Raw genomic sequence first — 23,141 nt, 5'->3', positions numbered from 1 at the left:
GACACTTCTTCACCGATAGGTGACCTTAATACTGACATTCTACCGATAGGTTACCTTCACAATGAAAATGAATCGATAGGTTACCTTAACAAAGACTCTCACTGATATTTTACCTCCACAACGACAGCCGTGTGTACACGTCTTCTGGGACGATGTCGCGACGCTGAACATGAGGTTACGACGGTTGTCCCCCCCCCCCCACCCCCGCCGTGACCGTAGTGTACGAGGTGGTGACGGTGACGGGCGACGTCCGCGGCGCCAGCACCGACGCCAACGTCTCCGTGACCCTGTTCGGGGAGCGCGGCAGCACGGCCAAGCTGCAGCTCACCAGCGCGTGAGGCCGCCTCCGTTCACCGCGCGCCCGCACGATTGACGCGCCTCCCACGCTAGCGGCTTCATTCGTTTGTTCATGCCTTTGTATTTGGGGTATAAGGCAGGGTCAGCGTAGGAGGCAGGGTCAGGGTAGGAGGCAGGGGCAGGGTAGGAGGCAGGGTCAGGGTAGAAGGCAGGGTCAGGGTAGGGGGCAGGGTCAGGGTAGGAGGCAGGGTCAGGGTAGGAGGCAGGGTCAGGGTAGGAGGCAGGGTCAGGGTAGGAGGCAGGGTCAGGGTAGGAGGCAGGGTTAGGGTAGGAGGCAGGGTCAGGGTAGGAGACAGGGTTAGGGTACGTCTTAAATATATGGATAAATGTGATGTCCTTACTTGTGAGCCAATCAGGTGTGGAAACCAGAGGGATGGAGGGTTAATGTATATAATACCGAAACAGGAGGATTTCTCTACAACTCTGGCTGTAGCTTGATGATGCTGGTTGTAATTACTGGCGATATATCGTACTTGAATCGTAAATGTTGTGGGTTTTCTCTCCAACACACCGTCGTGCTGTACTAGTAACAAAGTGACAAGTTTTGTTTACGCGACAAACCTTACTAATTGGCTGTGTCGGCTGGTGGCAGGTTTAATGACGCATTTATATTTAAGCGATCTAACCAAAAAACCTCCATGGTGGATAATATTGGTCACCAAAGACTACGTGTTAAACAGGAACACGCAGGCTTTTGCGACCAATATGAAAGTATAACTGTGTCGTAACCTTCTACCACCCGACACAGCCAATCAGTAAGGGATTTGTCACGTAAACACAACGTGCCAATTAGTTCCTACTTCAGCCCACCGGTGTATTGGAGACTAAATGCACAACATATACAATTTGAGTACGACGTTTCACTGGTAATTTCATCCAGCACCATCGAGCGATTTGTCAGAATAGTGGAGATGGGTAGGTCGGTCAGTGAGTGGGTAAGTAGGTCGTGGGGTAGATGTGTAATGAGGTTGGTGTGTATAATTCGGTGGCCAGGCCGGATCGCCGCGTGAGGTGCGAGCGTTTGCGTGACGTGTGTGCCCTTTGCTGCTGCAGCGGCAAGGACTGCTTCGAGAGAGGGAAGACGGACACGTTCAAGGTCAAGGCGAACTGCGTGGGACCACTGCGGAAGATAAGGCGAGGGGCAACATTGATTGACTCGCATCAAGTTTTGTGTTTTGATTGACATCCCGCCACGGTGGCTAGGAGATGTTAACCACCTCGCCTGGTACACAGGAAGTCGTGGGTTCGATCACGACCCCGACGCCTGCTGCTGTATATTTGGAGTTTGCGTTTCTCTTTCCCCGTGGTCGCGTGGATTTTTCTCCGGTTTTCTCCCCATCAATTAGAATCGACGTGCGTTTAGAGTATTTGGCTGCTTTAAATGTTCACATCATAAGCCACTTCGTTGAGCTTTCATTTGTGGCTAGGTCGCTTCTGAAAAAGAGCGATGTAGCTCAGTAGGCTTTACCTGATAACATGTAAAAAATAGCTTTTTAAACTGGCTAAGAACTCTAACAGACCAAAATTTGTCTAATTTGCAAGAGCAACCCGGGCATGAGTCTGCCGATAGGGGGGGGCGATGATTGCTGCTGTGTATAAACACAATCGAACAAATCTGTGTTGTTGTGCCACCAAAGATAAAGATCCCCCTTAAAGGCAGGTGGCCAGCACCACACCCGGGCCGCCTCTGTCTCCCGAGTGGCGACGTTTCCACACCGCACCAGGTACTCATTTGAGGCTGAGTCTACCTAGAGGAGGCCCAGGACCAGTTGCGATAATCGTCTCTGGTGTTCGAGGCCACCGTGAGTGCCAGTTGAACTCGGGGCCGCCGGTTTCGTGGCGCGGCGCGCTGACCACTGTGCCACTGCTCCTTGCACACACACACACAAAGATAAAAAAACAAAGATCCCCCATATAGCCTTAACAGACTGTAGGGGCAAGTGCTGTTAGCGAGCACCTATGAAGGCCGGAACGGTACACGAGGGGGTGGGTGGCCAGCACCACGCCCGACCGCCTTTGTCTCCCTAGTGGCAATGTTTACACACCGCACCAGGTACTCATTTGAGGCTGAGTCGACCTAGGGGAGGCCCGGGACCGGTTCAGATAATCGTCACTGGTGTTGGCCGTGAGCGGGAATCGAACCCGGGTCGCCAGGTTCATAGTGCAGCGCGCTAACCGCTGCACTATCGCTCCCCACACACGCACACGCACACACACACGCACACACATACACGCACACACACGCACACACACGCACGCACGCACTCACGCACACACACACACACGCACACACACACACACGCACACACACACGCACGCACGCACTCACGCACACACGCACACACACGCACACACGCACACACTCACGCACACACGCACACACACGCACACGCACGCACACGCGCACTCACGCACACACGCGCACGCAGGGTGGAGCACGACAACCGCGGCAGCGCCCCGGGCTGGTTCCTGGAGCGCGTCGTGGTGACGGACGTCAGCCGCCCCGGTGCCCGCTGCTTCTTCCCGTGCGGGCAGTGGCTGAGCCGCGACGAGGGCGACGGGCGCACGGTGCGCGACCTGCTGGGCAGCGCTGACCCCATGCACGCGCCGCGCAAACGTGAGGGCGGGCAGCACCCACGGGGGACGGCCACACTGGGCGAGCGTGCAGAGTGTCCGTGAATCTCCATTCATTCATAATAAAGGTTTTTGGGTTAGATCGCGTTTATTTATAAATGTGTCGTAACCCTCCACCACCCGACACGGCCAATCAGCAAAAAAAAAAAGTGTCACGTTGACAAAAGACAAATAATTCACTACTTCAGCCCACCGGTGTGTTGAAGAGTTAATCCACATTTACAGTTTGAGTACGACGTTTCGCTGGTAAATACATCCAGCATCATCAAGCAATTCGCCAGAATGGTAAAGCCCTCGCTTGCTTCCGGTTTTAATATAGAGCAGCAGGGTGACGTCATCACTTAACTCATATCAGGTGCATTGATTAGAGGCGGAGGGGGGGGTATTGTAATTATAATCGATTAGTAATCAGTCATTGGTTATGATTAGTAATGAGTTGTAGATTAGTAATTCTTTAAATGTAATGTGTATTATTTAATAATACGCTTCCAGGCCGCACTAAGCCGGTAGCTGTCAGAGCGATTAAAGTTATTCTTGTTCCTCTCAATTTCAATGGATTCTCTAATTAGTCTTTGCCAGTAATAATTCGTTTTACACACCACTGCAACATTGTCAAAATCAATTGAGTGTCCTTGTTGACAAGCATGTTCTGCTACTGCCGACAGTTGTGTTTGAGATAATTTAATATTTCTCTGATGTTCTTTTAGTCTTACGCTGATGTTACGTCCTGTCTGCCCAATGTAGCAGCTGCCACATGAACAATAATCAATGCACCTGATATGAGTTAAGTGATGACGTCACCCTGCTGCTCTATATTAAAACCGGGAGCAAGCGAGGGCTTTACCATTCTGGCGAATTGCTTGATGATGCTGGATGTATTTACCAGCGAAACGTCGTACTCAAACTGTAAATGTGGATTAACTCTTCAACACACCGGTGGGCTGAAGTAGTGAATTATTTGTCTTTTGTCAACGTGACACTTTTTTTTTGCTGATTGGCCGTGTCGGGTGGTGGAGGGTTACGACACATTTATAAATAAACGCGATCTAACCCAAAAACCTTTATTATGAATAATATTGGTCGCGAAAGCCTACGTGTTAAATCTCCATTCACTTATTCACAGCTCTATGAATCTCCATTCACTTATTCAACGCTCTATGAATCTCCATTCACTTGGGTGCAGCTCTATGAATCTCCATTCACTTATTCAATGCTCTATGAATCTCCATTCACTTGGGTGCAGCTCTATGAATCCCCATTCACTTATGCGGGGCTCTGTGAATCTCCATTCACTTGTGTGCAGCTCTATGAATCTCCATTCACTTATTCACAGCTCTATGAATCTCCATTCACTTGTGTGCAGCTCTATGAATCCCCATTCACGTATGCGCGGCTCTGTGAATCTCCATTCACTTGTGTGCAGCTCTATGAATCTCCATTCACTTATTCACAGCTCTATGAATCTCCATTCACTTGGGGGCAGCTCTATGAATCTCCATTCACTTATTCACAGCTCTATGAATCTCCATTCACTTGGGCGCAGCTCTATGAATCTCCATTCACTCACTCAGATCAGCGACCGTGGCCCCAAATGCACGCTCACGCAGGAGGTGCCAGCCGAATCCATCCGCCGAGCCCAGGTGCCATCGAATGGCCTTTCCCAACCTCGCGTGCAGGCGTCAACTCGGCAGTTGTATTTCAAATGCCGTACAAGAAACGAAGAACGATTTAACCTCCGTTCCCCCCGGCGTGCAGTCACGGAAAAAATCAGAAGCGCTGCAAAGTGTGCAGAGCCTCCATGCAACTCTTGGTTCACGTCTGCATGGGGCAGGTCAGGCACAGTGCCAGTTGTGTGGTGTCCTGGCGATACTTAATAACCCACAGGCAGGAACCCAGAACCTGTTCCATTGCCACTGGCCACGGCCAACGGCAATCAAACTGAGGTGCCACCATTATTACTACGCCGGTGGCTATGCGGCCAATAAAACTGTCGCCACTTTTTGGGAAGTTACCATTGAAATTGACCGAGCCCCCCGTCATGGGCAATGTTGATTCTTTTCACCGCTGGCCCCTGCGGCCACCGGCAAAAGACATCTCTGCTCTCGTTCTAGCCGGAAGATGCGTGGATTCGACCGCTCCGGTTTGTTCGATTTGACAGTGCGCGCACTGTTAAATCGTTTAGCTTTGCGTCCCTCACCTGCATCTCCGTTTATCCGATTAGCACGGTTGGCTACGTACGGTGCGAAATAACTTCAACGTGCGTGCACACCACAGGCTCCCTGGCTTGCGGGTTTGCACGAGCGTAACGCACGGGGCAATGCCGCCGCTGGTGGTTGCTCAGGGAAACGCGCGCGGACAAACTCCGCTAAATCTTTGCGCAACAACTCCAGAGGTCAGGGCCAAAGGTCGCTGCACAGAGAGAGAGAGAGACGCCACGGAGAGAGACGCGCACCGCACCCCTCCCCTTTAGAGCTGCGCTGCTCCTGTGACATCAACGCGGCCACAACTTGCCAACGGCCACTGTGTGCACGGGCTTAAAAAGATGGTAAATAAAGGCAGGCGTGGAGAGCGCGGTGCTAATTGGAAAAAAGCACCGTTGTGGCCCAAGCGTGTCGGGACTTGCCTTCAAAAATAATACCACGAAGCTTTGCTCGCGAAGGAACGGTGTGAGGTGTCACTGTATGAGATGCCGAAATCACGCGCTTAGGTTTTCGTTGCCGTATCGATACGACCTAATGCAGTCGAGTTAGTTTTATATATATGTATATACAAATGTACATGGTAATATGTCTGAAACATGACTTTTTTTTATTCACGTTATATATTTCCGTGTATTTGTTTGGCCTCTGTTGTAGAACGGCACGGTTAACTGTCCATGATCGCGAAAAGCCGACGTGTTAAACTGACGGTTAACTATCGCCGTCATACCGACGGTTGCGCTCCTTTGGCGCAGATAACCGTCGCTCCGGTTGACCGTCACACGCGACCGCGGCTAGAGCCGGCCGAATGGTTTTTCTCGCGCCGCGATCGATGGCGAATCGCTCGCCGCGCATTTGCCGCACGCAGACCCGGGGGTGGAGGGGGGGGGGGTGCCGCTCGCCGATTGCGTGCGGAGGCGCTGGCGCTGGCGCCGTCCGCCTGCTGGAGAAAGCGCGTCGCTCGCGGTAACTCACCCCGGTCGTTGTTCACCCCGGTTCCTGCTGCTGCTGCTGCTGCTGATTCCCGGTCCTCCTCTCCCCACGCAGCCAAGAAGTACGAGGTGACGGTGTTCACGGGGGACGAGCGCGGCGCCGGCACGGACGCCGACGTCTCCATCAACATCTTTGGGGAGCTGGGAGACACAGGTCGGTGCATGTCCAGTGCGTGAGTGAGTGGGAGTGTGGTGGTTAGCGCACTGCGCTATGAACCCGGGGACCCGAGTTCGATTCATGCTCATGGCCACCGCCAGTGACGATTCTCTGAACCGGTCCTGGGCCTCCCCCTAGGTCGACTCAGCGTCAAATGAGTACCTAGTGCAGTGTGTAAACATCACCACGAGGGAGACAAAGGCGGCCGGACGTGGTTCTTGCTGTCCACCCCCTGGTGTGCCATGCCGGCCTCAATAGGTGCTCGCGAACAGCACTTGATGCTAGCGTCTGTTAAAGCTATATGGGGGATCTTAGTCTTTGTTTTCTTAACCAATCTGAAACAATGAACTATTTTTTTTTATTTTAAAACTAAATACTAAACTGAACATGTTATTTTTATATTACCAGGTAAGGCCTACTGAGCTACATTGCTCTTTTTCAGAAGCGACCTGACCACAAATGATAGCTCAATGAAGAGGCTTATCACATGGAAATGTATCACGTGTTGATTTTAAATGTGGAGGGAAAAACCGGGAGGTTCCGGAGAAAAATCTATGTGGCTACAGGGAGAAAGACACTCAAACTTTAAATATACAACAGGCGTCAGGGTCGGGATAAAACCCACAACCTCCTGTATACCAGGCGAGGTAGTTAACATCTCGCCACCGTGGCACGCTTGTTGAATGTGCGTGCTGCGCGCAGGGGAGAGGCGGCTGGACAGCAGACGGAACAACTTTGAGCGCGGCAAGCAGGACAAGTTCACGCTGGACTCCCCGAATCTGGGACGTCTCACCAAGATCTCCATCGGCCACAACAACCGCGGGCCTTCTCCCGGGTGGTTCCTCGACAAGGTGGGTGCCCACCTCGTCGCCCCACCGCGTCGCGACCCGGACGCCGCTCTGCACCTCGCTGCGAGCATCCGCGGCCCCGCAGTGCCTCGTCGAGAAAGAGAAGACTCGCCAAATGTTTCCAGAGGCCGTTGAAGACTAGGTCCCCCCCCCCCCATCCCGAGCTGCTGCGACGTTGGCAGCTGCCCTTACCACGTGCCACTGTCTGGCTCTCGGTTGAACAGAGATGTGCGCGTAAAAACGGTGCGCGCAAAAAAAATATGAAAATTGTTTAAACATTTTTTTAAAATGTTAACAAAGAATTACGGCCATCGGCCATTTTTATGTTCCTCTTCGCGTAATCAGCCGCGGCGTTGAATGCAATCGCGACGCAAAGTTGCGTCATGTTGACGGTGTGGTGCGGCGTGGGGTTGTGTTGTGCGCCGAGCGCTGCAGGTGGTGGTGGACGACAGTGACGCCGGCGTCGTTTACCAATTCCCGGTACGGCGCTGGCTGTCGGAGGACGAGGATGATGGGCGGATTCGGCGCGAGATCCCCGTGGCCGGCGGTAGCGTCACCGACGGAGGCGCCGGTAGATCCCACGCGGCGCCCTCCACGTGTCAAACCCTAAACCTGACCCTTCACTTGTCAAACCCTAAACCTGAACCTCCACGTGTCAAACCCTAAACCTGAATCTTCACGTGTCAAACCCTAAACCTGAATCTTCACGTGTCAAACCCTAAACCTGAACCTCCACTTGTCAAACCCTAAACCTGAACCTTAACTTGTCAAACCCTAAACCTGTATCTTCACTTGTCAAACCCTAAACCTGAACCTCCACGTGTCAAACTCTAAACCTGAACCTCCACGTGTCAAACCCTAAACCTGAATCTTCACGTGTCAAACCCTAAACCTGAATCTTCACGTGTCAAACTTAAACCTGAATCTTCACTTGTCAAACCCTAAACCTGACCCTTCACGTGTCAAACCCTAAACCTGAACCTCCACGTGTCAAACCCTAAACCTGAATCTTCACGTGTCAAACCCTAAACCTGACCCTTCACTTGTCAAACCCTAAACCTGAACCTTCACGTGTCAAACCCTAAACCTGAACCTCCACATGTCAAACCCTAAACCTGAACCTCCACGTGTCAAACCTTAAACCTGACCCTTCACTTGTCAAACCCTAAACCTGAATCTTCACGTGTCAAACCCTAAACCTGAACCTTTACGTGTCAAACCCTAAACCTGAACCTTCACGTGTCAAACCCTAAACCTGACCCTTCACGTGTCAAACCCTAAACCTGAATCTTCACTTGTCAAACCCTAAACCTGAATCTCCACGTGTCAAACCCTAAACCTGAATCTTCACGTGTAAAACCCTAAACATGAACCTCCACTTGTCAAACCCTAAACCTGAATCTTCACGTGTCAAACCCTAAACCTGAATCTTCACGTGTCAAACCGTAAACCTGAATCTCCACGTGTCAAACCCTAAACCTGAACCTTAACTTGTCAAACCCTAAACCTGAACCTCCATTTGTCAAACCCTAAACCTGAATCTTCACGTGTCAAACCCTACACCTGAACCTTCACTTGTCAGACCCGAAAAATGAACCTCCACTTGTCAAACCCTAAACCTGAATCTTCACGTGTCAAACCCTAAACCTGAACCTTAACTTGTCAAACCCTAAACCTGAACCTTCACTTGTCAAACCCTAAACCTGAACCTTCACGTGTCAAGCCCTAAACCTGAATCTCCACGTGTCAAACCCTAAACCTGAACCTCCACGTGCCAAACCCTAAACCTGAACCTTAACTTGTCAAACCCTAAACCTGAATCTTCACGTGTCAAACCCTAAACCTGAACCTCCACGTGTCAAACCCTAAACCTGAACCTTCACGTGTCAAACCCTAAACCTGAACCTCCACGTGTCAAACCCTAAAACTGAACCTTCACGTGTCAAACCCTAAACCTGAACCTCCACGTGTCAAACCCTAAACCTGAACCTTCACTTGTCAAACCCTAAACCTGAATCTTCACGTGTCAAACCCTAAACCTGAACCTTCACGTGTCAAACCCTAAACCTGAACCTTCACGTGTCAAACCCTAAACCTGACCCTTCACGTGTCAAACCCTAGACCTGAATCTTCACTTGTCAAACCCTAAACCTGAATCTCCACGTGTCAAACCCTAAACCTGAATCTTCACGTGTAAAACCCTAAACCTGAACCTCCACTTGTCAAACCCTAAACCTGAATCTTCACGTGTCAAACCCTAAACCTGAACCTTAACTTGTCAAACCCTAAACCTGAACCTTCACTTGTCAAACCCTAAACCTGAACCTTCACGTGTCAAGCCCTAAACCTGAATCTCCACGTGTCAAACCCTAAACCTGAACCTCCACGTGCCAAACCCTAAACCTGAACCTTAACTTGTCAAACCCTAAACCTGAATCTTCACGTGTCAAACCCTAAACCTGAACCTCCACGTGTCAAACCCTAAACCTGAACCTTCACGTGTCAAACCCTAAACCTGAACCTCCACGTGTCAAACCCTAAAACTGAACCTTCACGTGTCAAACCCTAAACCTGAACCTCCACGTGTCAAACCCTAAACCTGAACCTTCACTTGTCAAACCCTAAACCTGAATCTTCACGTGTCAAACCCTAAACCTGAACCTTCACGTGTCAAACCCTAAACCTGAACCTTCACGTGTCAAACCCTAAACCTGACCCTTCACGTGTCAAACCCTAAACCTGAATCTTCACTTGTCAAACCCTAAACCTGAATCTCCACGTGTCAAACCCTAAACCTGAATCTTCACGTGTAAAACCCTAAACCTGAACCTCCACTTGTCAAACCCTAAACCTGAATCTTCACGTGTCAAACCCTAAACCTGAATCTTCACTTGTCAAACCCTAAACCTGAATCTTCACGTGTCAAACCCTAAACCTGAACCTTAACTTGTCAAACCCTAAACCTGAACCTCCATTTGTCAAACCCTAAACCTGAATCTTCACGTGTCAAACCCTACACCTGAACCTTCACTTGTCAAACCCGAAAAATGAACCTCCACTTGTCAAACCCTAAACCTGAATCTTCACGTGTCAAACCCTAAACCTGAACCTTAACTTGTCAAACCCTAAACCTGAACCTTCACTTGTCAAACCCTAAACCTGAACCTTCACGTGTCAAGCCCTAAACCTGAATCTCCACGTGTCAAACCCTAAACCTGAACCTCCACGTGCCAAACCCTAAACCTGAACCTTAACTTGTCAAACCCTAAACCTGAATCTTCACGTGTCAAACCCTAAACCTGAACCTCCACGTGTCAAACCCTAAACCTGAACCTTCACGTGTCAAACCCTAAACCTGAACCTCCACGTGTCAAACCCTAAAACTGAACCTTCACGTGTCAAACCCTAAACCTGAACCTCCACGTGTCAAACCCTAAACCTGAACCTTCACTTGTCAAACCCTAAACCTGAATCTTCACGTGTCAAACCCTAAACCTGAACCTTCACGTGTCAAACCCTAAACCTGAACCTCCACGTGTCAAACCCTAAACCTGACCCTTCACGTGTCAAACCCTAAACCTGAATCTTCACTTGTCAAACCCTAAACCTGAATCTCCACGTGTCAAACCCTAAACCTGAATCTTCACGTGTCAAACCCTAAACCTGAACCTCCACTTGTCAAACCCTAAACCTGAATCTTCACGTGTCAAACCCTAAACCTGAATCTTCACTTGTCAAACCCTAAACCTGAATCTTCACGTGTCAAACCCTAAACCTGAACCTTCACGTGTCAAACACTAAACCTGAACCTCCATTTGTCAAACCCTAAACCTGAATCTTCACGTGTCAAACCCTACACCTGAACCTTCACTTGTCAAACCCGAAACCTGAACCTCCACTTGTCAAACCCTAAACCTGAATCTTCACGTGTCAAACCCTAAACCTGAACCTTAACTTGTCAAACCCTAAACCTGAACCTTCACTTGTCAAACCCTAAACCTGAACCTTCACGTGTCAAGCCCTAAACCTGAATCTCCACGTGTCAAACCCTAAACCTGAACCTCCACGTGCCAAACCCTAAACCTGAACCTTAACTTGTCAAACCCTAAACCTGAATCTTCACGTGTCAAACCCTAAACCTGAACCTCCACGTGTCAAACCCTAAACCTGAACCTTCACGTGTCAAACCCTAAACCTGAACCTCCACGTGTCAAACCCTAAAACTGAACCTTCACGTGTCAAACCCTAAACCTGAACCTCCACGTGTCAAACCCTAAACCTGAACCTTCACTTGTCAAACCCTAAACCTGAATCTTCACGTGTCAAACCCTAAACCTGAACCTTCACGTGTCAAACCCTAAACCTGAACCTCCACGTGTCAAACCCTAAACCTGAACCTTCACTTGTCAAACCCTAAACCTGAACCTCCACGTATCAAACCCTAAACCTGAATCTTCACGTGTCAAACCCTAAACCTGAACCTCCACGTGTCAAACCCTAAACCTGAACCTTCACGTGTCAAACCCTAAACCTAAACCTTCACTTGTCAAACCCTAAACCTGAACCTCCACGTGTCAAACCCTAAACCTGAACCATCACTTGTCAAACCCTAAACCTGAACCTTCACGTGTCAAACCCTAAACCTGAACCTTCACTTGTCAAACCCTAAACCTGAATCTTCACTTGTCAAACCCTAAACCTGAACCTTAACTTGTCCAACCCTAAACCTGAACCTCCACGTGTCAAACCCTACACCTGAACCTTAACTTGTCAAACCCTAAACCTGAACCTTCACGTGTCAAACCCTAAACCTGAACCTCCACGTGTCAAACCCTAAACCTGAACCTTCACTTGTCAAACCCTAAACCTGAACCTCCACGTGTCAAACCCTAAACCTGATCCTTAACTTGTCAAACCCTAAACCTGAACCTCCACGTGGCAAACCCTAAACCTGAACCTCCACGTGTCAAACCCTAAACCTGAACCTCCACGTGTCAAACTAAAACGAAACGTTTTTTTTTTATTTTATACAGGTAAGGCCCACTGTGGCGTTGTGAGCGATCGGCGAATGCCACAGGCAGACAAGTCTAACTATCTCGACTAATCCCTTCCCCCCGCTCCCGCTCCACCCGCCAGGAGGCACCCTGTACACGCTGCGGGTGCTGACGGGGGACAAGCGCGGCGCCGGCACGGACGCGCGCGTCTACGCGGTGCTGCACGGCGCCGGCGCCGGCGGCGCGCGGCCGGGCAGCAGCGGGCGCCTCGAGCTGCGGGGCGGCTCCTTCGAGAGGGGCGGCACGGACGTGTTCCAGCTGGAGGCCGGGCACGACGTGGCCAGCCCGCTGGCGCGGCTCACCGTCGGGCATGACAACTCGGGCGCCGCTCCGGGCTGGTTCTGCGAGAAGGTACGGGCTGCGTGGCGCAGCCGCGGCGTCATTTGTTTGTTGCATGGATGTACGTTGAAATGCTTTCGCACCGTACGTAACCAGCCGTGCAAATCGGAGGTGTGCGGGGAAGGACAACAAACTAAACACTAAAAAGCAGTTCTAAAGAGACGAGTTGTCAATCTATATTTAAAAGTGCATAGTTCCAGTGGCTCGCCGTTGTTGTCGTCGTCGCTTGTCGTTGCCGTCGTCGTTTCGTGTCCGCGGCCACGTCCGATTCGCGCGGTCGGCTAAAAGGAGTTCAGTTCAACGAAGGTGAGCGCGATCGTTGATCTCGTCCGCGGGGCTCAGGTGGTGGTGCTGTGCCCCGGCACGGGCGTGGAGCAGACGTTCCCGTGCGGCCGCTGGCTGGACCGCCGCGAAGGGGACGGCCTCATCGAGTGCGAGCTCCTGGAGGACTTGTCGCTGCGCAAGACGGTGGCCAAACGTAGGGGCGATGTACTCGACCGGTCGGACTTACTTGGCGCGAAGGTTGCGAGACTTTGTAATCGATCGAGGAAAGCCTCCATGAGACTTGAGACTCTTGTTGCAGAAAGTTATTATTTTGGGATAGCGTGACACGCAGGCTTTCACTGGTAGGTCTCTTCACAATTCTGGCAAAATCGCCCGATGATGCTAGATGTAATTACCAGCGAAACGTCAAAGTACTGAAATTGTAAATTTCGTGGATTTACTCTCTAACACACCGGTGGGCTGAAGTCGTACCGAATTGGAACGTTTTGCTTACGTGACAAACCTTACTAATTGGCTGTGTCGGGTGGTGATGGGTTAACGAAACATTTATACTTACGTGATCCAACCCCGATAAAACTTTACTATGAACATTTTTAGATACTTAGCCAAATAGCTTTTTTTTAATATATAATAGTTTTAATAAGTTGCAGTCCCTACCGGGTGAGGGAGTTGATATTTCGCCACCGTGGAGCCCTCGTTGTTTCGGTCAACGATCGCCGCTCGTCATCGTTCGGGCGCCGGTGCCCAGCCCGCGTCCACCGCCACATCTGTGCTTCTGTCGCCGCGCTCTCAGGGCAGCCCAGCTCCGTGTGGGTCCACACGAGCGACGTGCGCAACGCCGGCACGGACGCCAACGTCAGCTTCCAGCTGTACGGGGAGCGCGGGCACTCCGAGGAGATCCTCCTCGACAACAAATCGGACAACTTCGAGCGCGGACAGACGGACAAGTTCACCGTAGGTGTCGTCGGGAGCACGCCCAGATCCTGGGTGCTCATCTGGGCGGCCGCCTGTGATAAAGTTGGCGTCTAGGAAGTTAAACTTAAAACTATTTAAATTTGAACTATTTTCTATTTTACCAGGTAAGGCCCACTAAGCTCTTTTTCAGAAGTGACCTGGCCACAGATGTGGAAATGCAAAGCAGCCAAATAGTCTTGAACGCATGTTTTTTTAAATTGATAAAATAAAATAACACAATAATATTCTCACGACGTTTTGGCCACAACACAAGCGGCCGCTTTTATCAATTTATTATTTTATTCTCATTCTACGTGATTTTACCGAAAGAACCAAAGAAGATGAATCATTGCAGTCACGAAAGCTTTAAATCGAAATTTAAATGTTTTTTAAAGTTCATAGTGGCAGCTTGGTCACTGATGACAGTTAAAAAAAAAACTTTCTAAATGTTTTTTTTGTTTAATCTGGAGGAAAAAGGTCCAGATCTGAGGATTTAAAACATACATTTCCCTTTGACTGCCATGCAATGAAGATCTCTAAAGCGGCAGATGTGGGAAAGTGTGGCACCGCTATTGTGGACAGGAAGCTGTGCGAAGCAGTCATCCTGTGATATCACCTTCGATGGGCCAATCTCTCCACGCCTTTGCAGGTCGTGAGGATTATTTCTGTCCATCGTTATGTACCAAGGTTTGGGAAACTGCAGGTGACCTGTAAAGCTGAGCCCACGAGGTTCGCGTCCCCGCTGTCGTGTGTCGCGTGCTGTTGCCGGGGATGCAGGTGGAGCTGCCGGACCTGGGGCCGCTGTACAAGATGCGCGTGTGGCACGACTGCACGCACCCCTTCGCTGGCTGGCACCTGGACAAGGTGTGGCAGGCACTGGTTGCGACTCGCCCGCGTGTGTGTCGTTGTACCTGGTGCGGTGTGTAAACATTTGGGGAGACAAAGGCGGTTGGGCGTCGTGGTGGCCACTCACCCCCTCGGGGGCTGTCCCGGCCTTCATAGGTGCTCGTTAACAGCACTTGCCCCAGCAGTCTGTTCAGGCTACATGGGGGAACTTTGTATTTTGTGTCGTATATTTATGGTAGGGAATGGTGGCATAGTGGTTAGCGCACTGCGCCACGAATTTGGTGACCCGAGTTCGATTCCTAGCCGCGACCGACATCCAGTGGTGAGCGATATCTTAATTTATTCTGGGCCTCCCCTAGGTCAATTCAACCTTAAATGAGTACCTGGTGTGGTGTAACAAATATCGGCCGGACATGGCGGTGGCCGCATAACCCCTCGTGCACCGTGCTGTGTGTAGTGAACATCGCCACAAGGGAGACAAAGGCGGCCGGGCGCGGTGATGACCACCGATCCCTTCGTGTGCCGTGTTATCGAGTAGCAAGTGTTACTTGCTAACAGCACTTGCCCCAAAAGTCTGTTAAGGCTACACGGGGGGATCTCTGTGTGCGTGACTGCGCGTCACCCGCCACTGCAGGTGACCGTGTGGATCGCGGGTGGACGTGAGCGCTACACGTTCAGGTGCGGGCGCTGGCTGGACGTGAACGAGGGCGACGGGGAGATCGTGCGGGAGCTGCCGGCCGAGGGCCCCTCCGTCCGCCAGCCACTGCCAGGTGCGTGCAAGCCCACGGCCGGCTCGTATAAAATACCCACAATACTTTGCACAGCACTGTCGGAAATGTTTTACAATACTTTGCAAGACATGGTCGGAAGACCCACGATGCCTCACAAGGCACCAGGAGGAGTGTCCGTAATGCGTGGATAGGCTGAACGAGATGTTGAATCCAGCAGCATCCCTGAACGGTGTCACGGGAGGTAAGTGGGCCTGCAAATGCGAATTCAACCCCCGATGAAGCCTGGAGAGCTGAACGGAGTTCAAGATAACTCAGAAACCACTTGTGAAAGACCCAACGCAGAAGATCCCTGGGTTCGGTGTCCCACGAAGCTCCTATTCCACCCTAAATCGCATCCGCACAAACCATGGCAGATGCGTATACCCGATGCATAAATGGACAATTAAAAACTCTCCAGTGTGCAACTTTGGTCACTCAGAGCAGACCATACAATGTGTAACGACGCAACGCCCCGATCCACAAATAAGGAGACATCACAGCCATACACTCCGCTGCTCCTGACCCAGTTATGTCGCTTGACCACCTGAATGCATCTACATGAGCCGTACGAAAGAAGAAGTGGGCCTGCTCGCCCGCCTGTACCCGCTTTCCTGCTGACCTGCCTGCCGCAGGGGTGCCTCGGTTGGATCGTGGCGCTAAAGCCCCCCTCCCTTTCCCCACCCGTCGTGTCCGGCCGCGCGCAGTCGTGCAGTACGCGGTGCTGGTGGAGACGGGGAAGTGCGCCGGTGCCGGCACGGACGCCGCCGTCTCGTTGTGCCTCTACGGCGAGCGCGGGGACACGGGGAACCGCGTGCTGCAACGGAGCTCGTCGCACCGCAACAAGTTCGAGCGCGGGAACGTGAGTCCCCCCCCCCCGGAGCCACCGCCGTGCCGTGCGGACTCGGCGTGGGGAGACTTGGTCTCGCACGACCGATTGCCCGGAGGTTTTAGGCGTAGAGCAACGTGCGGCCGCACGGAGAAGGCGGTGTCCGTGCCGGCACCGCGCACGTCCCCCGTGCGAGCCGTCACGCTCGCAGTTCATCACTGGGCAGCATTATTACGTAATTACTTTAGTTGTTTACAGTTCCGGTTCATACGACCTCACGGTGACAATGCCGTTACGGTGCTCTGTGATTGCACACGCTCCGCACTGCGTTCTGTGCGCGTTGGATTGCTACCGTCCTCACGTTAACCAAAGCTTCCAACACGATCGTGGCAAAAAGGCGTTGTTGTGCCGTGCTCCTACGCTCCCACATCTGTGCTCCATGCCTCCACCAACCCACACCGGCCAAAATGGCTGTTCCCACCCGGCATGGCGCAGAGAGACACCCATCCAGCAGTGGATTCACACGGGGGGAGGGTCCTGTGCGTGCATGCGGGCGTGTGCGCGTGTATCCGGCGCAGACCGACGAGTTCGTGCTGGAGGCCGTGAGCCTGGGCCGGCTCGACCGAGTGAGAATCGGCCATGACGGCAAGGGAGCCAGCGCCGGGTGGTTCCTGGAGCGAGTCGAGGTGCGGGACAAGAGTCGGCCAGAGGGCCCGGCCCAGGTGTTCCCCTGCAGCAGGTGAGGCTCCCTCCCTAATTTATTCATTCTTTCATTTTTGTTTCTATTTACTCACTGCGCTACCTGATCTCGTCAAGGAGAAGTAAACCATCGCGCGAACTCCCGTCATCCTCGCAGCAACAGCAGCATGGGTTTTTGGCTAGCCATCGAATTAAAACCGTACGTAGCCAACTGTGCTAATCGTAGGTGTGGGGAAAGGACAACAAACTAAACACCAAAAAATCAGTTCTAAAGAAATTAGTAAAAAAATAATTGCTCCAGCGGCTTCCTAATATCAGAAGGAAGAGCGTTCCAGATGGCCGCAGAAGCGCATCTGAAAGTGCGCGATGCGGTGACGACTGCCTTTGTTTGATGGTTAAAATTTCTATTCACAAGGATGAGCTGGGTGCATCCGTATGGCTAGAAGGTCACGAGTTGGCACAGCGAGCAGCACACGCTCGCTCGAGTCTATGAACCCATAACACCGTCTCAGTTTCGTGACCTCCATCCTCAAATGTTGTGGTGATGTCACCGGCATTAGTGGCGAAGTGACTTTTGTTGTTGTTAGGAACGGCTTATTTTGCGATGTGACCGAATGTTATGAATTTGGGAACATCACTTTCATTTTAAGTAGTAATTGACATTTAACGAGTATACAAGCCAGAACTCTGATACGTACATCTCTATTAGAGTTACACAGCTATACTTTTACTTTATAGTTTATTTATCATTAATACAGACCAGGTGGAAACCCACTTGGGTTTGGAGCCCAGACATGGTCAGACTGAAATCTGCCATCATCGCAGGAAAGAGAGGTTTATTTCAATGCAACTTTGATAAACAATATAAAGTATGTCAACACATTCGCACATCTCCAAATGCTGTACAGGAAGCAACATTAGCTTCGCTGGCGATAGACCGGAATCGCAGTCAAAGAAGCACTTACACAAAGCTCCAGCCAAGCAAATGGGGCTGAAGTTCACCCCTGTTGGTGACCCGAACTCACCGGTAGAAATTCCACCTTCCCATGGTAGAGGACAACCCTCGACTGCATGTGTGCGTGTGCTCGCTGCAGGTGGCTATCGGAGGGTGAGGACGACGGACAGATCGTAAGGGAGCTGCTGCCCTCAGGACACTCGCAGATTCTCAAGAGTAAGAGGCTCACACGTGCAGGTGGTTGGGAGGCTCACAGGGCGAAGACCAAAACTAAACGGATTTTATTTTACCTGGTGAGGCCCACTGAGCTATACAGCTCTTTTTTTTCAGAAGCAACCTGGCTATCGGTAATGATAGCGCGACAAAGTGGCTTATCGTGTGGAAATTTATAGCAGCCAAATGCTTTGAGCGCACGTTGATAATTATAAACGTGGAGGGAAAAACCGGAGGACCCGGAGAAAAATCCACGTGACAATGGGGAGAGAGACACCGCAAACTCCAAGTATATAACAGGCGTCAGGGTCAGGATCGAACCCACGATCTCGCCACGGTGGCTAGGAGATGCTAACTACCTCGCGGTTTGTGGTTAATCCGGGTCTCCAAGTGCAGCGCGTTGGTGGGCCCAGCCCCAGTCACGTAAGACCGCACGCATTAAGAGCAACCCGTAAAAGTTTTGTTTGTGGCTTAATTTGACTGACTGACGATGATTGACGATGACAGCCCAGCGTCCTGTCTCCCCATCCCCGCGGTCCCGTGCGATCGTTGCCGGCAGACATCAGCTACCACGTGAAGGTGCGCACAGGGGACGTGCGCAACGCCGGCACGGACGCCAACGTGTACGTGCGTCTCGTCGGCGAGGCGGGCGAGACCGCCAAGATCCCGCTCCGCACCTCCGCCAACAAGACCGGAAACAAGTTCGAGCGTGGACGCGTCGATGTGTTCACCATCGAGGGCGGCGACATTGGCAAGGTGCGGCCGCGGCGTCCATTTCGAGGGAGGTGCTTTGTAGTCCTTCCCGCGTCGCCGACACGCCAGGCAACCCTCCACAATAACCCGGGTCCTACGGTTATTCCCTCCACATTTGGAATCGACGTGCGTTGAGAGTATTTTGGCTGCTAAACATTTCTACGTGATGAGCCACTCCGGTGAGCAATCATTTGTGGCCCAGGTGGCTTCTGAAAAATAGCTCTATAGCTCGGTGGACCTTACCTGCTAAAATAACGCAAACTGTTTAACATCATTGAGTTTTAACCCGGCGCGACCTCTTGTCGCGGTCTCGTGCCATCAGTCCGATCTCTTCCCACGAGTCGCTACGCCCTTCCAAGCCGTTCAGTTTGCAGCTGATCAGCGTTCCGCTGCCGTTTCCCAGCACCTGCACAGAGAAATATCGAGCGATGAAACCCAATTGAACGTGGCAGCCTTTTTGCGATACGAAACTAATTCAATTAGCCGTGCGCATGGCCACCCGCTAGGCGAGTCGCCGTTGACTGGGCTGCGGGCGCGGCGGTTGTGACGGTCGGTGCCCGACGGTCGCTGACAGGTGCGCCGCCTGGTGATCGGACACGACGACTCGGGGCCCGGCGCCGGCTGGTTCCTGGAGGGCGTGGAGGTGGAGGTGCCCGCGCAGGGGCTCGCGTACACGTTCCCCTGCGGGCGCTGGCTCGCCTCGGACGAGGGCGACCGCCGTACGGAGGTGGAGCTGCAGCCGGGGCAGGTCCAAGAGCGCAACAAGTGTACGTGCCTCCTCCTCCTCCTCCATCACCGCCACCACCAGAGCCACATTACTACTCGGGTGGGAGATGCCTTGCTGGCAATGTGGACGAGCTCACACCCCCTGGCTGTTATGTACACCTATGTATTTAGCCTTTTCGTTAATCCACTGCTGGATGAGGGTGCCTCGCCATGCCGTGCGGGATCGTATTTTTCCCCGCACTGATCGGTGCCGTGTTGGTAAAAAGCCCCGGGGGAGAGCACGCGCGTGGGGAGCAGCCGAGTACAGCCCAATGGGTTTTACTCTGTGCTGCCCGCGATGCCAGTAAATCCCACGCTTCCACGCAGTGATAAACTACGAGGTGACGGTTCGCACGGGGGACGTGCGCGGCGCCGGGACGGACGCCGCCGTCTTCGTGCAGCTGTACGGCGAGCACGGCAAGACGGAGCAGAAGACGCTGGCCAGCCGCTCCGACAGCTTCGAGAAGGGCGCCACCGACGTCTTCAAGGTGCGTCCGTGTGTCCACCACCACCGTCATAAAAACGACGACAGCCACCGTCCGCCACTTAAGTGGCGGTAACGACGGCGTCACCGCGGCGCCTGTGCCACGCCAGGTGCACTTTTGAGGCCACGTGAAGTGTCGAAGGCTCGCTGACAGGTCATGCGACACACCCAGGTGAGATGACGAGCAGATGCACCGGCTATGCCACCTCCTGCACCAACTTACTGAATTTTAGCCGCCCGGCTCTCCGCTCGTTATTGTGTTCCTCCGTGCTCCGATGTTGCTGGAGGTCGACTGCCTCCAGCTGCCCAGTAGCGCCCTTGACGAGCCTCCTCCATAGAGGCCGATCTTGACACCGCCGGTACCTGTCTTCGGCAAGTCCAACCAGCACCACTCGCAGTAGCAGCAGCAAGCTGTGTGGTGCAGAGCAAAGTGGTGACACCTGTTGCACCTGTTCCCTGTTTACTTGCAGTGATCGCGCAGGTATCTTTGTTCAGGGTTCACAGATATGGTTTTAGGAGGCCCCGGGGCAAAATGCTGAATAAGGGCCTCTGAAAGAGGCCCCGTTGGGCCTTCTGCAGATTACCGTCCATTTAGCAGACCGCCGCTGCTTACACCTCGTATGACGCTGGGGCAGGTGCTTGGATGGACTACAGCAAAAAATTGGAACGGTTGACGTTAGATGTGATGTGAGGCGCTTTGAGTCGACAGGAGATACCGGTTTCAGCGAATAGCTTCGCTAACCCACCTGCATGGGTTTAACCCAGCTGCATGTATGTTGAACTTCTTTCGCGCCGTACGTAGCCAACCGTGCCAATCGGAATGTGCGAAATTAGTGTCGTCAGCTCGCAATTGCGTCGATTTTTTTCTCTTGCAACTTCGCTTTCCTCCGGCTTGCAAAATAAGAGCGAGAAAATTGGATGAACGTGCCAATCAACGAGCTTTCCGTTGATGAGATTCAAGATTATTATTATACACAAGAATCAATGGATGCTTCCATAGCGTACTGCTTCGCACACTGGACCTGCAATCCAGAGGTCGCAGGGTTTGGTTTGATCTCTGAGCGTAGGAGATGTTGTTCAAGTTTAAACAGGAAGGTTTATAGAGCGCACAATAACGCGTGTTTGGAAGGCTACGAGTAGACATCTCTGTAATCGGTCAATTGAGTCCATGAGTCAGATGTGGTTGCTAAAACAGGAACCACTTTGTAAGCGATCAACGGTCGCCATGCCCACTATGTTGACCCTGTAAAGACAAAAAATATATATAATTTACCGTTCTAACTCAGTCTATGAGTTGAAATCAATATAGCCAGCCGAAATGTGCAATACGGTGTAAAAAACCTTTCGGAGCTAGACTGCGTAAGAAGCCGGAAAGTCTGCTAAAGTAAAGAAATAAGCCCCGACCCAAGAAGACCGGGCGCTACTTAAACTGTGCACAGTGCACGTGGAGTTTACGTGGAGTTTACGTGCAAATCGCGTGGGGCGCTTTTTAAAAATAATATAAAGTGTTGTACTGTACTATAAATGCAGTCGACGTGTTAACAACCACCAATTCTAAAGCTATTTACAGTGTTGGCCTTGTCTGGTGTGAACCTATCTATGGCGCTAATAGCGCCGCTCGTTCCGAGTGCTTTGCGAAGGATTTCCCCCTCACGCTCGCTCGCTCGCTCTATAATCGTCACTTTGTCAGCTTAAGGTGTTTTACATTTACTTTACATCAAACGAACTCTTCCAAGTCCACGGCTATCAGCCGCACGTGGCACCGTCACTGCGTTCAACAATACAACGCCTGATTGTTTCACCTTTGAAAAAAGGTGAAACAACAGCTGTTACCGCACGAGTAGGTTTCGTCATCTCCGCATGTCTTGAAATGCGTTTCCGTTGTTGTTATTTGTCTTCCCCCAAACGTTTAAAATAAAAAAGTACTTAACAAAAAATAGTTTCACGACGTTTCTGGGTGGGCGTGAACCACCGACCTTTACAGTTCACAGCAGAACACGCTAGCTAATTGCGCCGCAGAGACAGCTACAAGGGATCACTTGCTGTTCCATGTTTAAGGAGTTTATGAAATTCGCAGTCTTAAAAAACAAATCTAGAATAGACTTTCTACAAGCAAAAAAAAATACACTCAGAAATGTCGTCCCTGGGTGGACTTGAACCAGCGACCTTTTGGTTCACAGCCAAACGCACTAACCAATTGCGCCATAGAGACAGCTGCAGGGCATTGATTGCTGTTCCGTATTTAACGATTTAATGACATTCGCTTTCGTAAAAACTAAACGAGTATTGGCTTTGGGGCCGTCCATAAATGACGTCCCGCACCTGGGGGGGGAGGGGGGTCAGACATTTGTGACGAGGGGGGTGAGAAACGTGACGTCACATCAAAATGCGCAACTTTAAATAAATATAGACAACACGTTCTACTTAATTAAATAGACTTTTTAATAAATGTTTTCTCCTACAACATCAGAGTGCAGCGGCACATTAAATACGCACTACAATGACAATAGTTTAAAGCGATTTGAAACATGTTTTTTTTGGGGGGGGGGCAGAGCTTTGTGACGTCATATTTGCGGGGTGGGTCTGACTTTTTGTGACGCCGTGTGACGAGGGGGGGGGGGTCAAAAATCGTCCAAAATCGCGTGACGTCATTTATGGACGGCCCCTTTGTGAAATAAAAAAGACTTTCAAACAGCATCTCTGGGTGGGCTTAAAACCCACCAACCTTTCGGCTCACCGGCTCGTTGATGATATTCAGTTTTAATGAAATAAAATCGAACAAACGAAAATCCCTCCAACATCCTCCCCCTCCCCATCATGGGCTTGAACCACCAAACTTTTGGTCGTCACATCTTCAAGGCTCTTTAATGGCACTCACTGTATTAAAATAAAATCTAGAATTATCATTATTATTTACTCTGTGCACGCAAAAACATACGCTCACAACCACCAACCAGCCCGGGCGCGCTCACCGATTGCGCCACAGACGGCAGGCTGCGAGAGACGACGTCC

General features: G+C 51.5%; 1 protein-coding gene and 1 non-coding gene across 2 annotated transcripts in view; one reads left to right on the top strand and one right to left on the bottom strand.

The window, feature by feature from the left end:
* The window catches only part of LOC116942134 (lipoxygenase homology domain-containing protein 1-like), a 145,289-nt gene that overhangs the window by 5,398 nt on the left and 116,750 nt on the right, over positions 1-23,141 (top strand). The window contains exons 5-21 of the mRNA XM_076066939.1: positions 220-334; positions 1,411-1,491; positions 2,787-2,974; positions 6,237-6,335; positions 7,041-7,189; positions 7,622-7,757; positions 12,323-12,591; positions 12,922-13,057; positions 13,658-13,818; positions 14,596-14,682; positions 15,299-15,434; positions 16,139-16,293; positions 16,839-16,999; positions 18,054-18,130; positions 18,687-18,883; positions 19,455-19,647; positions 19,973-20,201. Of these exons, the coding sequence (XP_075923054.1) occupies positions 220-334; positions 1,411-1,491; positions 2,787-2,974; positions 6,237-6,335; positions 7,041-7,189; positions 7,622-7,757; positions 12,323-12,591; positions 12,922-13,057; positions 13,658-13,818; positions 14,596-14,682; positions 15,299-15,434; positions 16,139-16,293; positions 16,839-16,999; positions 18,054-18,130; positions 18,687-18,883; positions 19,455-19,647; positions 19,973-20,201 (2,569 nt within the window). The remainder of the gene's footprint in view (positions 1-219; positions 335-1,410; positions 1,492-2,786; positions 2,975-6,236; positions 6,336-7,040; positions 7,190-7,621; positions 7,758-12,322; positions 12,592-12,921; positions 13,058-13,657; positions 13,819-14,595; positions 14,683-15,298; positions 15,435-16,138; positions 16,294-16,838; positions 17,000-18,053; positions 18,131-18,686; positions 18,884-19,454; positions 19,648-19,972; positions 20,202-23,141) is intronic.
* Positions 22,268-22,341, bottom strand: TRNAH-GUG (transfer RNA histidin (anticodon GUG)). The gene has a single exon. It is a non-coding gene; the product is annotated as a tRNA-His (tRNA).

This window comes from Petromyzon marinus, chromosome 13, assembly GCF_048934315.1.
Source record: "Petromyzon marinus isolate PM22_M1 ecotype Great Lakes invasive population chromosome 13, UKy_Petmar_22M1.pri1.0, whole genome shotgun sequence".
Lineage (NCBI taxonomy): Eukaryota > Metazoa > Chordata > Hyperoartia > Petromyzontiformes > Petromyzontidae > Petromyzon > Petromyzon marinus.
The sequence above is the reverse complement of the archived record's forward strand: the minus strand, read 5'-3'. Positions and strand labels throughout refer to the sequence as shown.